The sequence below is a fragment of the Rhinopithecus bieti genome, unplaced genomic scaffold (genome assembly GCF_001698545.2).
Source record: "Rhinopithecus bieti isolate Rb0 unplaced genomic scaffold, ASM169854v2 scaffold_51905, whole genome shotgun sequence".
NCBI classification, from domain to species: Eukaryota; Metazoa; Chordata; class Mammalia; order Primates; family Cercopithecidae; genus Rhinopithecus; species Rhinopithecus bieti.
The window spans coordinates 3370373-3385103 of NW_016821253.1; the positions used below are offsets into that span (position 1 = coordinate 3370373).

At 46.0% G+C, this 14731-nt stretch overlaps 1 protein-coding gene across 1 annotated transcript in view; it reads left to right on the forward strand.

Annotated features, from left to right (window-relative positions):
• The window catches only part of TRAPPC12 (trafficking protein particle complex subunit 12), a 100787-nt gene that overhangs the window by 62376 nt on the left and 23680 nt on the right, over positions 1-14731 (forward strand). Inside the window, 1 exon segment of the mRNA XM_017860308.1 lies at positions 5099-5211. Within this exon segment, the coding sequence (XP_017715797.1) occupies positions 5099-5211 (113 nt within the window).

A 14731-nucleotide genomic window follows, 5' to 3' on the forward strand; every position in this document is an offset into this window, starting at 1 on the left:
CGAGACGGAGTCTCGCTCTGTCGCCCAGGCTGGGGTGCAGTGGCCAGATCTCAGCTCACTGCAAGCTCCGCCTCCCAGGTTTACGCCATTCTCCTGCCTCAGCCTCTTGAGTAGCTGGGACTACAGGCGCCCGCCACCTCGGCCGGCTAGTTTTTTGTATTTTTTAGTAGAGACGGGGTTTCACCGTGTTAGCCAGGATGGTCTCGATCTCCTGACCTTGCGATCCGCCCGTCTCGGCCTCCCAAAGTGCTGGGATTACAGGCTTGAGCCACCGCACCCGGCCTGTACGTTTCTTATCTCTGAATAATATTCCGCTGTGTGTATATACCACAGCTTATTTATCCATTCCTCTGTTGAAGAATAGAACTTGGTTGCTTCTGGTTTTTGACAATTACGAATAAAGCTGCTATAAACATTCTTTTGCAGGGTTTTGTGTAGACACAAGTTTTCCAATCCTTGGGTAACTCCCTAGGACTGTGATTGCTGGATCTCATGATAAAAGTATTCTTAGCTTTGTAAATATCTGCCAAGCATCTTCCTAGGCTTTCATACTATTTTGCTTTCCTAAGATCAATGAATGAGAGTTCCTGTTGATTCACATCCTCAACCAGCCTTTGGTATTGTCATTTTTTGGATTTTTCACTATTCTGATAGGTGTATAGTGTCATCTCATTGTTTTAATTTGCAGTTCCCTAATGACATATGATGATGAGCATCTTATATGCTTGTCATTGATAAATCTTTATTGGTGAGGTGTCTGTTCAGATCTGTTGCCCATTTATTAGTTGGGTTATTTGTTTTCTTATCATCTGTGTTTTGGAGACAGAGTCTCACTCTGTCGCCCAGGCTGGAGTCCAGCTGTGCAGTTACGGCTCACTGCAGTCTCGAGTCCCTGGGCTTAAGCAGTCTTCCAACCTCAACCAACGGAGTAGCTGGGACTATAGGCACACACCACACCTAGCTAGCTTTTGTGTTTTTTGTAGAAACCAAAAAAAGCAATCAGTTTGCTTCAGCCTCCCCCACCTGCTGGGATCACAGGCATCAGCCACCATACCTGGCCTGTTGTTGATTTTTAAGAATTCTTTGTATACGTTGGATACAAGTTCTTTATTAGATAGGTGTTTTACAAATATTTTCTTCCTATCTGTGACTTGTCTCTTCATTACTTTAATACTACGTTTTACAGAGCATACGTTTTTAATTTTAATGAAGTCCAGCTTACTGATTTTTTTCTTTTCATGGATTATGTTTTCGGTGTTGTATCTAAAAGATTATCAGCAAACCCAGGTCACCTAGATTTTCATCTGTGTTCTGTTCTAAAAGTTTTATAGTTTTTGCACTTTACGTGTAGATCTGTTATTGGAGTTAATTTTTGTGTAAGATGTAAGATCTGTGTCTAGATTCATTTTTTTTATGTGGACGTCCAGTTGTCCCAGCACCATTTTTGGAAAAACCTGTTCTTTCTCCATTGTATTTCCTTTATTCCTTTGTCAGAGATCAAACTGACTATATTTGTGAAGACCAATTTGTTGTCTTTCTGCTCTGGGCCACTGATCTATTTGTCTTTTTCTAGGACTACACAGTCACCCAGTCTTTTCTACAGTAGCTTTAGAGTAGCTCTTAAGGTGGGTAGTGTCAGCCCTCCAGATTTGCTCTCTTTAATATTGTGTTGGATATTCTGAGTGTTTTCCTTCTCCATATTAACTTCAGAATCATTTCATTGATAACCATGAAATAATTTGCTGGGATTTTTATTGGGGCTGCATCGAATCTGTAGGTCAAGTTGTAAAGAACTGTTGTTTTAGCAGTATTGTCTTCCTGTCCATGAATGTGGAATATCTCTTGATTTTTTCAGCTCTGTGAATTTTTTCATCAGAGTTTTGTAGTTTTCTTCCTACAGCTCTTGTGCTTATTTTGTCCATTTTATACCTAGGGTATTTCACTTATTTATATGGGAAATGATAGTGTGTTTTTAATTTCAAATTCCCATCATTTATTGGTAGTATCTAGGAAGCCAGTTGACTTTTGCATATTGATCTTGTATCCTTTGACCTTTAAACACTTACCAGTTTAGAAGTTTTTTTGTTCTTTGAGATTTTTCTTCATAATTATGTCATTGCAAGCAAATAGTTTTATTTCCTTCTTCCCAGTCTGTGTACCTTTGGTTTTCTTTTCTTGTCATTGCATTAGCTCGAACTTCCAGTACAATGTTCAGTAGAAGAGATGAGAGGGAACATTGTTGCTTTATTCATGATCTTAGGGGGAAATCACTGAGTTTCTCACTCTCAAGTATGTTGTTAGCTGCAGTTGTTTTATAATGTCCTTTATTAAGTTGAGGAAGTTTCCCTCTATTCCTAGTTTGCTGAGAGTTTTTATCATGAGCTGGTGCTGGATTTTGTTAAATGCTTTTCTACATCTATGGATAAGATTTTTATTTTTTAGCCTGTTTGATGTAGTAGATTATGTTAACTGATTTTGGAATGTTAGATCACCCTTGCATACCTGGAATAAATTCTGTCTGGTCATGGTTTATAATTCTTTTTATACATTGTTGGATTTGGTTGCTAATTTTTTGTTGACTTCAGTTCTCTTCGATTCAGTTTGCTAATTTTGTTGAAGATTTTTGCATTTATGTTCATGAGACATATTGGTCTATATTTTTTTTTCGTGTAACGTCTTTGTCTGGTTTTGGTATCAGGGTAATTCCAGCCTCATATAATAAGTTAGAAAGTGTTCCTCTGCTTCTGTTTTCCGGAAGAGATTGTAGAGAACTGATATCATTTCTTCCGTAAATGTTTGGTGGGATTCACAGTGAAACCATCTGGGTCCGGGGCTTGCTTTTTTGGAAAGGTTTTCTTTTCTATCTAAGTTACCAAATGTGTGGACATAGAGCTGTTCGTAATATTCCTTTGTTATTCTTTTACTGTCCGTAGGATCCACAGTAATAATCCTTCACTTCTAGTACTAGTTGTTTATGTCTTCTCTTTTTTTGACTAGCCTGGGGAGAGGCTTATTGGTCTTGTCAGAGTTTTATTGGTCTTGTCAAAGAATATGTTTTTGGTTTGGTTGATTTTGTCTATTGATTTCCTGTTTTCAGTTTCGCTGATTTCTGCTCTAATTTTTATTATTATATTTTATTTTATTATTTTCTTCTCTACTGCTTACTTTAGGCTTATATTGCTCTTTCTTTCCTTCTAGTTTTCAAAGGTGGAAGCTGGTTTCAGATCTTTCTTTTCCAGTATATGCATTTAATGCTAAAAAGCTTCCTCTCAGCACTGCTTTTGCTGCATCCCACAAATTTTGATGTTGTATTTTTATTTTCACTTCGTTCAAAATATTTTCACATGTGCTTTTACATCCAGAAGCACCCCCATGTCCATGGGCAGTTGTCAGGGCAAGGGGCAGCTAACTTTCTGCCACCTTCTCAGGTGAAGTGGCAGGAGTCACCCAGCCTGTGTTCTCACCATCTACCAAACTGTATTCCAGATTGGAGTATTAACAGCTAGTCTGTAAATTGAGATCGGAGTATTAACAGCTAGTCCCAAGTTGGGTTTGAGAACTTCCAGTAGGGGTTTGATTCTGTGCTTACCTTCTAGAGCTTGAAGGGTTCTTGAGATATTCTCTCCCTTGAGGTAAGTGATCAACCACATAGGAGTGATTCTGGCCCCTTCTCTACTTGAGACAGAAGGATGGAAGTGACACAGCTTACATATAACTTACCAGGCTGGGCCGGTTCCACAGTGACATGACTTACATATGACTTGCATTGCAGGCCGGTCCCCTGTGTCATTATGCTGATGGTCTAGAAATGTTTATTTCTGGGAAACCGAAGTGACTCAGGTTGTAACTTAAGCTCAGCCAGACATTCTCTTGAGATACAGAAATTATTTAGTGGCATCAAAAAAGAAAGTTTAAACATTTTAATTTCAATAATTGTTATCTTTCTTTTCTTCAGCTTATCATCATAGTAAAACTATTTTCCATAGTGTTCCTTAATTTTCACTGTCTTCTTTTTGGACCTTTCTTATTAAAGACCATAACCATAAAGCTCATTTCAGTGTGGTCATGGCCCATTCTCAGTAATGGTTAATGAATAGACAGATGGATGCATTGAGGCACAGAGATGTTAAGTGGCTTGCAGAAGTCACACGCGTGTTTCCTCACCATCTTTCAGACTATATTCCAGATCCGAATATTCATCACTTAGGCCTATTTTGAAAAGCACTTTGCTGAATACATGTGATTGCCCTCTGCTGGCATTTCTCTGTTCTTTATCTCATTTATAATCAATGCATGCTATTTGATTTTTTGATGATTGTTATCTACTTAGTATACATACTACAGATCAAATTCCAAATCCTATTAGAAGAGAACACAATATTAACAATAAGTTTACCTTACCCTGAGAGATGATGCAGCCACATGTGATACGATATAAAGGTGGTTTCTCTTGGGCTTCTTCCTCTTAGCACACTTGTAACCAGGCAGCTCTGGGTGATAGATTTTTCAAGTCCAGCTCCCTTGCCTCCTGTTGGGACAGCTCAGAGGCAGAGCGCAGGCTCCAGGGCCACGTGGAATCCAGTGGGAGGCCTATTCCCAGGGCCCAGGCCTGAGATGCACCTGTGCTCAGTTTCCCCTCCTCCCCACTGGCCAGAACCACTGGCTGGCTTACAGCTTCTCCCTTCAGGGTCTCCTTCTGGGGAACCCAACCTAAGCAACCTTCATTTGAGCTTGCTAAACTAAGGAAATATTAAAGAATATCTGAACATTCAGGTTTTTCTTTTATTGGAGGAGGGGTTGGTGGTCTCTACTGTTTCATTCATTTTGGGATCGTTTCTAAATGATTGCCATGTAGCTATGGAAATCGTGGTGTCATCCACCTGTCTCCTCTGATAATTGTCTAGACATACATAGATAGAGCTCCACAGAGAAAACCAGCATGTATTTTATAGCTGACACCGTTAAATACTTCACAAGAAATAAAGGGATCTGTCATCACTTCTGCTGGGACATCTGCGATGCCTCCTTCAAGTGTGCCAAGTATGATTGCGTGCTCAGTTATGGCAAACAAACTCACTCAGCACTGATTGGATTCCAGGCTCCATGGTTCCCTTCTCGATGCGCATCTTGCACGCGGAGCTTCAGCAGTACCTGGGGAACCCACAGGAGTCGCTGGATAGACTGCACAGGGTGAAGACCGTCTGCAGCAAGGTAGGTGGCGCTGTCATTTTTCCCCGCCACGGGGAGAACACGCCCTCCACGCCCTCCCCACAAGACGTGCCTGTGGTGTTCCCTGCCCATCCTGCCCTGTGCACCATCGCTGCTTCTGCCTTCAGAAGGCTAGGTGACTCAGTTTGTGTGGACTGGTAGTCATGGCTCTTGCTGAAATATTTTTTAGGGATGGTAAGAGTTTCTAGCAGAGCTTAAGTCCTGCAATTCTTATTGCCTGGTACTATGAGAAGCCAAAAGGCAGAGACATCTTTCTTGCCAAGGCTGCCGGCTACAACTTCAAGGTCAGTGTGCCAGAGCACTCCTGTGTCCCACAAGTGCTCACACGCACCTGCCTTGTGCAGACAGAGGTGGTGCTGGAGCAGTACTGAAAGCAATCATGGTTTAAGCTTTCAAATCAAAGTAAGTGGTACTGCATTATGGCAACTGTCACTCATGATCCTGACTGCAAAGGCAGAGTCAGAGTGTTTTTGGACTCATTCTTGGTTGTGAAGTCACAGATAATGTGGGAGCCACCAAAGCCAAAGCGGCACATTATTACACTAACTGACATTGGGAAGAAATGTGGGACTCAGAGACTTTGCTGTCTACAGGCTGTTATAGATTATTCACCTCCGATTAGGAATGATCCTGCCTTTCTACCCATGTCACAGTGGTCCTGTGTAGGTTCAATGACATAAAGTATGCGGAAGTACTTTGAAAACTACAACAACAAGCAGTTATTAGGAGCAGCAGTATAGTATAATTTTTGGAAAAACTAAGATTCTTCTTGTCGAATTCCCCTTTTCACTTCCCAGCTGTTGTGATGGAATTTTTGTGGAGTTCCAAAACCGTGGTGTTGTCAGTGTTCCTAGCGAGGAAGGAAGGGCCCTCCTTGTCTGTGGAGAAAATCAGGCCTTTCTAGACAGCTCATTGCCCTGGGCTTTGCACCCACTTCCGCTTTTTTAATACCATAACTTAAAAGATAAAAAGAAAGACTGTTTGCTTTCTATACTATATATATAGTTTAGAAATTGTTGATGGAGAATCATGTTACCAACTGTTTTACATTTCAAAACTTTTCTTGAATCTTAAAACGGGGTTTAATTTTATTTACAGAAATTGGAAGCACATAACTTGAAATTGGGAAATTCTAAATCAGTGACTTTCTAAACTGTACACGAATTTTTCATTATCCTCCATGTCACGTTGTAGGAAATCTTTCTAGTATTGAGAAAGAAAATCCTGGGCCGTAGGGTGATTGTGGATGGAAAAGCCAAGTTAATTGAAGCAGTTTTGCAAGTCAGCTTTCCTGGTCCTAAAGTATTTCCTATTTCAGTATTATGCTTCTTAGATGCATACTACAGGCTGGATGCAGGGGCTCATGCCTGTAATCCCAGCTACTCGGGAGGCTGAGGCATGAGAATCGCTTAAACCCAGGAGGCCGAGGTTGCAGTAAGCCGAGATCAAGCCACTGCACTCCAGTCTAGGCAACAGAGCAAGACTTTGTCTCAAAAAAGAAAAAAAAAAAAACTGCACACTACAGTGTAGCGATCAGGGGAGCCACTTAGCACTAGCTGTGAAGCAGCAGGGACAGTGGAACAGAGAGCAGGAGCTTCCCACACCGCTGCTCCAGGCACCTGCACCCACTCCACCTGACAGACTCCTTTGTCGCATTCATTATGAGCCAGCCACTGCTCTGAGTTCCAACATTAACTCATTTAATCCTTATCACAACCCTATGAAGGAGATGTTATTATCCCAGTTTACAGATGGGGAGACTGAGGCATGGAGAGGTTAGCCAACTTAGGATCACATGAGTTGAACCCAAGTCGTCTGGCTCTAGAGTCCATGCTCTTCTTCATCACTCGCCTGCCTCCGTCACTGTAATGTGTCCCGTTTGAAGGGAGAAGGACCGAGAGTCCTCTCTTCACCCTGCACCAGCATTTCTGCTCCAAGGAAGGACAGTGCTGTCCGAGGTCAACTGACATCTGCTCAGAAGACTCCCTGTGCTTCCCCCTGACTGATGCCTGGAGATGGGCTCGAGCCTGTGCTCTGCTGGCTGGACCCTCCTGAGACTCTTGCGGGGGCTTCCAGGCAACAGCAGTTGACAGCTGCGCATTGAGGGGTTGGGGAGAAACCAGAAGGATCAGTGCAGTCACATCCTAGGAACATATCTGTCAGGCTGACTGGGTTTGGGGCCACCGTCAGTGAGAGAGCCACTCATGCTTCTCGTTCCCTCCGCTAGTCTGCAGTTCCACCTGCCTCTCAGCGTGTGAATACATCACCACACTTCAGGCATCTCTCAGGTTTAAAGATACGTATATTTTCCTATGGCATGATCCAAATATAAGCCAGCATTCCTTGTGGTACTTAATTGAGGAAATCGCAATTTGTTCTAATCCTGGAAGAAAAACAAGCAGTTGGATTTATGAAAAGATGTGTGTTGGTCTTCACCTTAAAGGATTTTCATGGCTAATTTCAATATGTAATTACTATGTGTTCCTTTATGTGCTGACTTAAAATTTGACACCCTCTTGAGAGAGAGAGCTGCGCTGTGGCACAGCTGGTGGATGCCTGAACCACGAGAGAAAGACCCAGGGCGGGACCATGCAGTCAGCCTTGCCTCTCCGCCACCTTTGGCAGGAGAAGCAGCACCGTCGCCAACTTCCTCGCTCACTTCCTTGCACTTTAGGGGCTCGTGGCAGCATGTGGGCATTCTTAACCTTTCTGTGACTGGTTCAGTGTTGAACTGAAGCTTGTTCATTTGTTCATGCAGCAAATATCCGTTCAGCACCTACTGAGTACTGCACGCTGGCAGCTGGGGACTGAACAGAACACAGCCTTGCCCTCAGTGAGTTTACAGTTTGGTAGATGATGCTTGTTTCACCTGTTCCTTTTAGGTTTGCAGCCATCACCAATACATCATGATCATCCAGAATTTAAACAGGGACAGTTTGTGTTCATGCTAGAATTTCTTTACTCAAGAAGTGTGTATTAGTCCATTTGGCATTGCCATAAAGGAATACCCGAGGGTGAGTCATTTATAAAGAAAAGATTTATTTTGGCTTACAGTTCTGCAGGCTGTACAAGAAGCACAGTGTCAGCAGCATCTCAGCATCTGCTTCTGGTGAGGCCTCAGGAAGCTTTTTTTTTTTTTGAAACAGAGTCTCGTTCTGTCACCCAGGCTGGAGTGCAGTGACGCTATTGGCTTACTGCAACCTCCACCTCCCAGGTTCAAGCAGTTCTCTTGCCTCACATCCTGAGTAGCTAGGATTACAGGCACCCACCACCACACCTGGCTAATTTTTGTATTTTTAGTAGAGACAGGGCTTAACCATGTTGGCCAGGCTGGCCTCAAATTCCTGACCTCAAGTGATCCACCTGCCTCGGCCTCCCAAAGTGCTGTGATTACAGGCATGAGCCACTGCGCCCGGCCAGGAAGCTTTTAATCCTAGTAGAAAGCAAAGGGGAAGCAAGTATGTCACACAGTGAGAAAGAAAGTGACAAGTGAAGAGGGGGAGGAGGAGGGAGGCACCAGAGTTTTTTTTAACAATCAGATCCCAAGGTAACTAATGGAGCCAGAACTCATTCATTGCCATAGGGAGGGTACCAAGCCACCCATGAGGGTTCCACCCCCAGGACACAGACACCTCCCACCAGGCCCCACCTCCAACGCTGGGGCTCACATTTCAACATGAGAGTTGGAGGGGATGAATGTCCAAACTCTACCATAGTGCAAAACTCTGAAAATACTAAAAGCCAGCCCACCACTGTTCTGCCAGTGTTGATTTGGTGGATTAAAGTGAACAGCTTGGTGTGGCCTTTGATCCTCTCTGCTCTCCACTGGTGAATAAAGAGAGAGGTCAGCCCAGAGACTCTCCAGGGTTCTCCAGCATGACTGTTCTGATTTTCCCAGACCTTCGCAACTCCAGGAAATCCTCAGGAAGTCTTAAACTTAGGATATGTTAGTGAGACCTCTCCCGGTGTGGACTGCTCTTTGCAGCATTGCTTAAAGCATTCACCACACCTGCCCCAAACCACACGTACACACACACAGCTCTGCTTGGGACACGCACTGCGTGTCCCAGCACTGAGGTGCTGTCCCGTGTTAATGCTGCATGGATGTGTGCTGAATGTATTATGTTGATTACCTACTAATGCCCACAGCAGCTGCAGGTGATTTCACTATCCTCGGTTCCCAGATGAGGAAAGTGGCCTTAGGGAGGTGAAGTATCCACCAGACAACTGCAGTGAGGCAGTGAGAGAGCCTGGCTGAGCCCCACCACACAGCTCCAGAAGCCTCACCCTTGACCATCTGTGGTTCTCTGTGAATGAGACCATCAGGATTGGGGTTTTTTCCTCCAAATACAGACTTTTCTCTGATGTCTTGTAAAGCAGGGGCTTTAAAGTTTGTTGTTAAGCATCACTTGAACAGTTCCAGAAATTTTAGCAATCCCGACCGCACTTGCTCCTGCCAAAAATTGTTCTCAGTAGGTTCAGGGAACTGTGAACTCTTCCAGTGGGTGAGGAGAGTCAAGCAGAGTGAAAAGAAATGAGTCTAGAATGTTAAACATTATTTCCTTTGGTGCCATTTTCCATTAGCTCCTCCTCCCGCAGCTTACCCTCCTTGGTCTGCACCTCTTGCCCTCGTCTTCAGCTCCACCTCAGGCTGCTAAGGGAAGCTGCGTGGGGAAGCCACCACCGCCATTCTGCATGAGAATTTCCAGTTACCACGTCCTGAGCGGGCAGTACCCAGGCCGAGCCCTGGAGTCCTGGATGACCCCTCCTCTCAGGTCTTCTGGGGGAGCTTGAGCAGGCGGAGGCCAGTGCTGGGGCTGCAGTCGGTGGCTGTTGACTGGCCCAGAGCCTTGATGCTGATCTGAGATGCTTAATTCAAGGACGTTCTACAAAACGAGATAGTTGTTTCTAGAAAGAAAGCAGGTATTTGGTTCACATTCCCCAAAGAACTCTGTCCCATTTGTTTTCACTGCTTGCATGGCATCTGTTGTTGATCTTCAAAGTAGGTTTTCGAGGCTGGAGGTCAGGAATGACTGTAGAATCAAATGCTTCAGAAGGGGGTAAACAGTAGCGCAAGAACCAAGCAAGGATGGCGGAAGGTTTTCATCCCATAGTGATCAAGTCAGCGCAGAGCATTCAGGTTGCTCAGAAAATGAACGTGCTGCCATTTGTACAGATGTGTGCTGAGCCCTGCTGTCTGATAATTGCCACTCCAGCAGAAGTCAAGTCTTCTCAGGTTCAGTTCCCAGCATGATTTCCCACAGGAAAAGAAGCCGCCCTTGGTGACAGCAGAGTGAGGTGCGGGAGGGCTCCAGAGCCGCTTGAGTGACAGGCAGCGCAGTGCCTGCCTCCAGTCACTCAGACCAGGCCTCATGCAGGTTGGAGCTTGACATTCAGCTCTCAGAGAAGAGGCCAGAACAGACCCACCCCAGTCACCTGCGGGCTGCCGCTCACGAGAGTCGAGTGGTTTGAGACGCAGTAGCTGCCGAAGTAGCAAAGGAAGAGGCTGGTCGGGGTGCCGGCTGTCGAGTGTGCGTGGCCTCATGTGGGGAAGTGCTCGTGACATCACGTTCATTTCAAAGCCAGAACTATAATTACAATGTGACCGTGATGAAATCAGTGATACTTATTGGAGGAAGAATGCCCCAGTGTGTTTGTGGCATAAACGATGTGATGAAAGGCCGTTTAATTCCTCTTTTCTTATCCACGTCTCACTCAACGCGTGTATTCATTTTATCATGTCATAAGACCTTTTGCTGTTGAAAGAATGAAGACCATGGAGCAGGAGCGAAAATAAAGGAAGCCCAGAGAACGGCCGGTTCCGCTAGGGCGGAGGGGTGCCGGGAGCACGCTCTGGGCCGAGGCTCCTGGTAAGGGAGCGAACGGAGCGGGAAGCTAAACCCCCACGGATTCTCAGGGGCCGACTTCTCCTGTGTTGAAGATTCACCAAAGACTGATTCGAGTCTGTGTTCAGCATGTGTGTTTCAGATTAGAACAGTGTTGAGAATTTTTATATGGTGCCCAGTTTTAGTAGGACATCATTTAGGATCTTTATAAATGAGTTCAGGGTACTTCGTTTTATCTGTTGTCTTTGAGCCACTGAGTGAATTAGTAAATGTTTGGTGCAAATGTGATTGCATCAGTGAAGAAGAAAATATACCACGATTTAAAATAATCTTCCCATGCTACCGTGGCTTGGAAAAATCAGTGCCGCTGTCCTCTGACCCTGCTCCTCCCACGCGCCCTGCAGGCTGTCTCCCTCTTGGTCAAGACTCGAGAGAGCTTCACAGACCATTTGGGAAAGAGCCAAGGAAACACATTTCTACAAGCCATTTGCATAAGTAGACATAATCCATACGGAATGATGTACAGTTCGACTGTAGTTGCATTCGTCACTGACCTGCATCCGCCCGCACAGTCTTGAGTTCAGCTCCATCCTTCCCTGCAGTTCCTCAGCCTCCAGATTCTCCAGCTCAGCTTGGCTGAGAGTTCCAGGTTCATAGAAGTGCTTCTTTACAGACTGACTCCCAGCTGGAGGAGGCAGAGGATAAGGTACATTTTCGTGCACTCTGGAAAAGAAACGTATTCAACAATGTCGATGTAGCTTTTGCTTCTCTATTGATAGTTGCTAATATGGTAGTGAGAGCTTTGTTTGTAGGAAGAGTTAGTATCTTTTCTAAAAGGGGTTTTTGACAGATGGACATCTTCGGTTTTGCTGTCTTATTTGTAAGCAAAGTTAGAAACATAAACGAGAACAGGCGTGGCTGGCATCTAGCACTGTCAGGGCCAGCTCTCAGGGTCTGGCCACCCGCACACTGACAGTGGCCAGTTGCTGCCATCACCGTGCCTGACCAGAAGGCCTGGTTGCCCTGCTTTTCTGCTGCTCCCACAGAGAACAAATTGATTATGGCTAAATCAGATGAGATGGGAATGATTGGCAGGTAGGGAGAAGAAAGGAAATGCCGAGTGAGGATGGCCATCCAGCGAGGCCATGTCCCTGCTCTTTTCCATGGAAGCCCATGCTCCTGGAACCCCGTGTGTGCTCAGAATGTGCAAGCAGGGGAAACAGAGGGAGTGGAGCAGCGCTGGGCATCAGGGCTTTCCAGAGGAATGTCTTGACCCAGCTGGCAGTGGAAATTCACACCCTCAGAAACCTCTAGAGTTCATCGTGGCCAGTCCCGGGACATGGACTTAGGAATGCCCAGCCCTGCCCCCTAGCCATGGCAATGCGATTCAAAACCAGATGCACCAAATGTGAACTCGAAGGTCATAGCACTTGCCAGTGACCCAGTCCTGAAGCGAGCATGATAGCCCAGAGAAGAGGCCTTTGATGTAAGACTATTCTTAAATTGTGCATTCTTTGCCTTGCTTTTCTTGGCACTATATATGCTGTCAATCTGTGATCTGAATAGCAAGAAGAAAGTGCATTTTCAAGGTGTGAGGGGCCCAGAGGACACTGTCCCAAAAGCAGTGGTTGTGAGAGTGGCTTTGGAGTCAGGCTGACAGTCTGGAAGCTTCCAGGTCCACTCTGAAGTGCCGGCCGCATGACCAGTTGTCCAGCCTGTGTCTGCCTTGGCCTCCTTTGTGCAAGTGAGGAACATTGCTGATCCCCCGGGGTGGCAAGGGGGCACACGTAAGTGACCCCGCATGGTGCCTGGCACGTGGTCGGTGTTTCATGATTCTTTGAGAGCTTTGGAGCAGCTCCAAGAAACCTCTTTCACTTTGAAGAGGTCCCCTAGGAAGCTGTGGTGGGACTGGAAGGTCGCAGGACTTCCCAGAGTCGAAGTCTCTCCGGAACAGACCTGCTCCAACCTTGAGTCTCCACTCAGAAGGGTCCACTTAGTACGTTCTCGGGTCCTTGGCTTAGTGTCGGCCTCCCAGTAGTTGGTACACTAGATGCCTTGGGAATAAAGCCAGTTCCCTAAACCTATCCCGCGCTCACCCACGACCCGTGACAGCCGCCAAAGGGACAGGCACAAAGGCTCCTTCCTCAAGGCCCCTGCAGACAGCACTTTCCACACTGAAGGTGTCCGTGACCCAGCCAGAAAACCTGCTTCACCACCTCCTGGATAACTGCATAGGATGAGAACACAGATTTGGGTCTCTTTAAATATGAATAGGTTACAGATTGCCTTTTTAAATATTGCTTGAGATCAAGTGGTGGTGGTTATATATGGAGTCAAGCAGCTGGGATATTCATTCGAGGCATATAATTTTCTTCATTCTTGGGACAAAACACAAGCAGGTTTTTCATTTTGAATCATTGGTCTTCCCTCCCGTACCGTGGGCAGGTGTTGATGGCTCCCCACCTTGTTAGCCTGAAGCCTGTTCATCCCTGGACCGGCCACGACATGCCCAGTGCAGTACCCCCCATGGTGGGGCTGGCAGCAGCCCCTCCACACTGCACAGAACAGTCCGAGTCTGGAATCGTCTCTTCAGCCGCACAGCTGTTCGATGTGTTATTTTCTCCAAACTCCTCTTCCATGCATTTCCAAGCAGCATCTTCTCATGATTACAGTTGCTTTCAGAGATGAGCTCATGCTAAGATACCCAATGAAGAACCCCGTTCAGAATTTTCTTTTTTTTTTTTTTTTTTTTGAGACAGGGGGTCTTGTTCTGTCACCCAGACTGGAGTACAGTGGCATGAACATGGCTCACTGCAGCCTTGACCTCCCTGGTTCAAGCAATTCTTCTGCCTTGCCCTCCTGAGTAGCTGGGACTACAGGCGTGCACCACCATGACTGGCTAATTTTTAAACTTTTTGTAGAGATAGGGTCTCACTGTGTTGCTCAGGCTGGTCTTGAACTCCTGGACTCAAGCAGTTCTCCCACCTCAGCTTCCCAAAGTGCTACGACTGACTATAAGCGTGAGCCACCATGTCCAGCCTAGAATTTTCAAATTAAAGCTAAACCTCCAGCGTGTTTCAGTAGAATGGCCTCAATGCACTATTCCCCAGCAAAGACTTCAGTTAAAGGTGCGGGGTGACGTCGACTGACCTGTGTGTTAGCCATCAGTTGCTGCCTAACAGATTATCTGCAACTCTACGGGCTAAAATTTACCACAGGGATGTATAACCTCACTATTTCTGTGGGTCTTGAGTCCAGCATAGCTTCTGGGTCGCACTGGCTCAGGTCTGTCCTGAGGTTGCAGTTAGGATACTGACTGCGCTGTCTCACCTGAGGGCTCAGCTGGGACTGGAGAACTGGGCTCCTGGAGGCTCCGTCATACACCTGCCGAGTTCTGCTGCTACGGGTGAGAGGCTGGTTCCTGGCCTCATGGTTCTTTCTGTGGGGCTTCTCGTGCATCTCACAGCATAGCAGCTGGCTCCCTGCAGAGAGGGAGGGAGGAGGAGGAAGCCACAGCGCCTTGCAGGCCGGGTCTCAGAGGTCTCCCTGTCCCCTCCACCTGGTTCTGTTTGTTGGACAAGTCACTAAGTCCAACCCACACGCCAGGGATGGGAATGAGGCTGCCTTTTGAGGAGTGCTCAGGAATGCATGGCCGC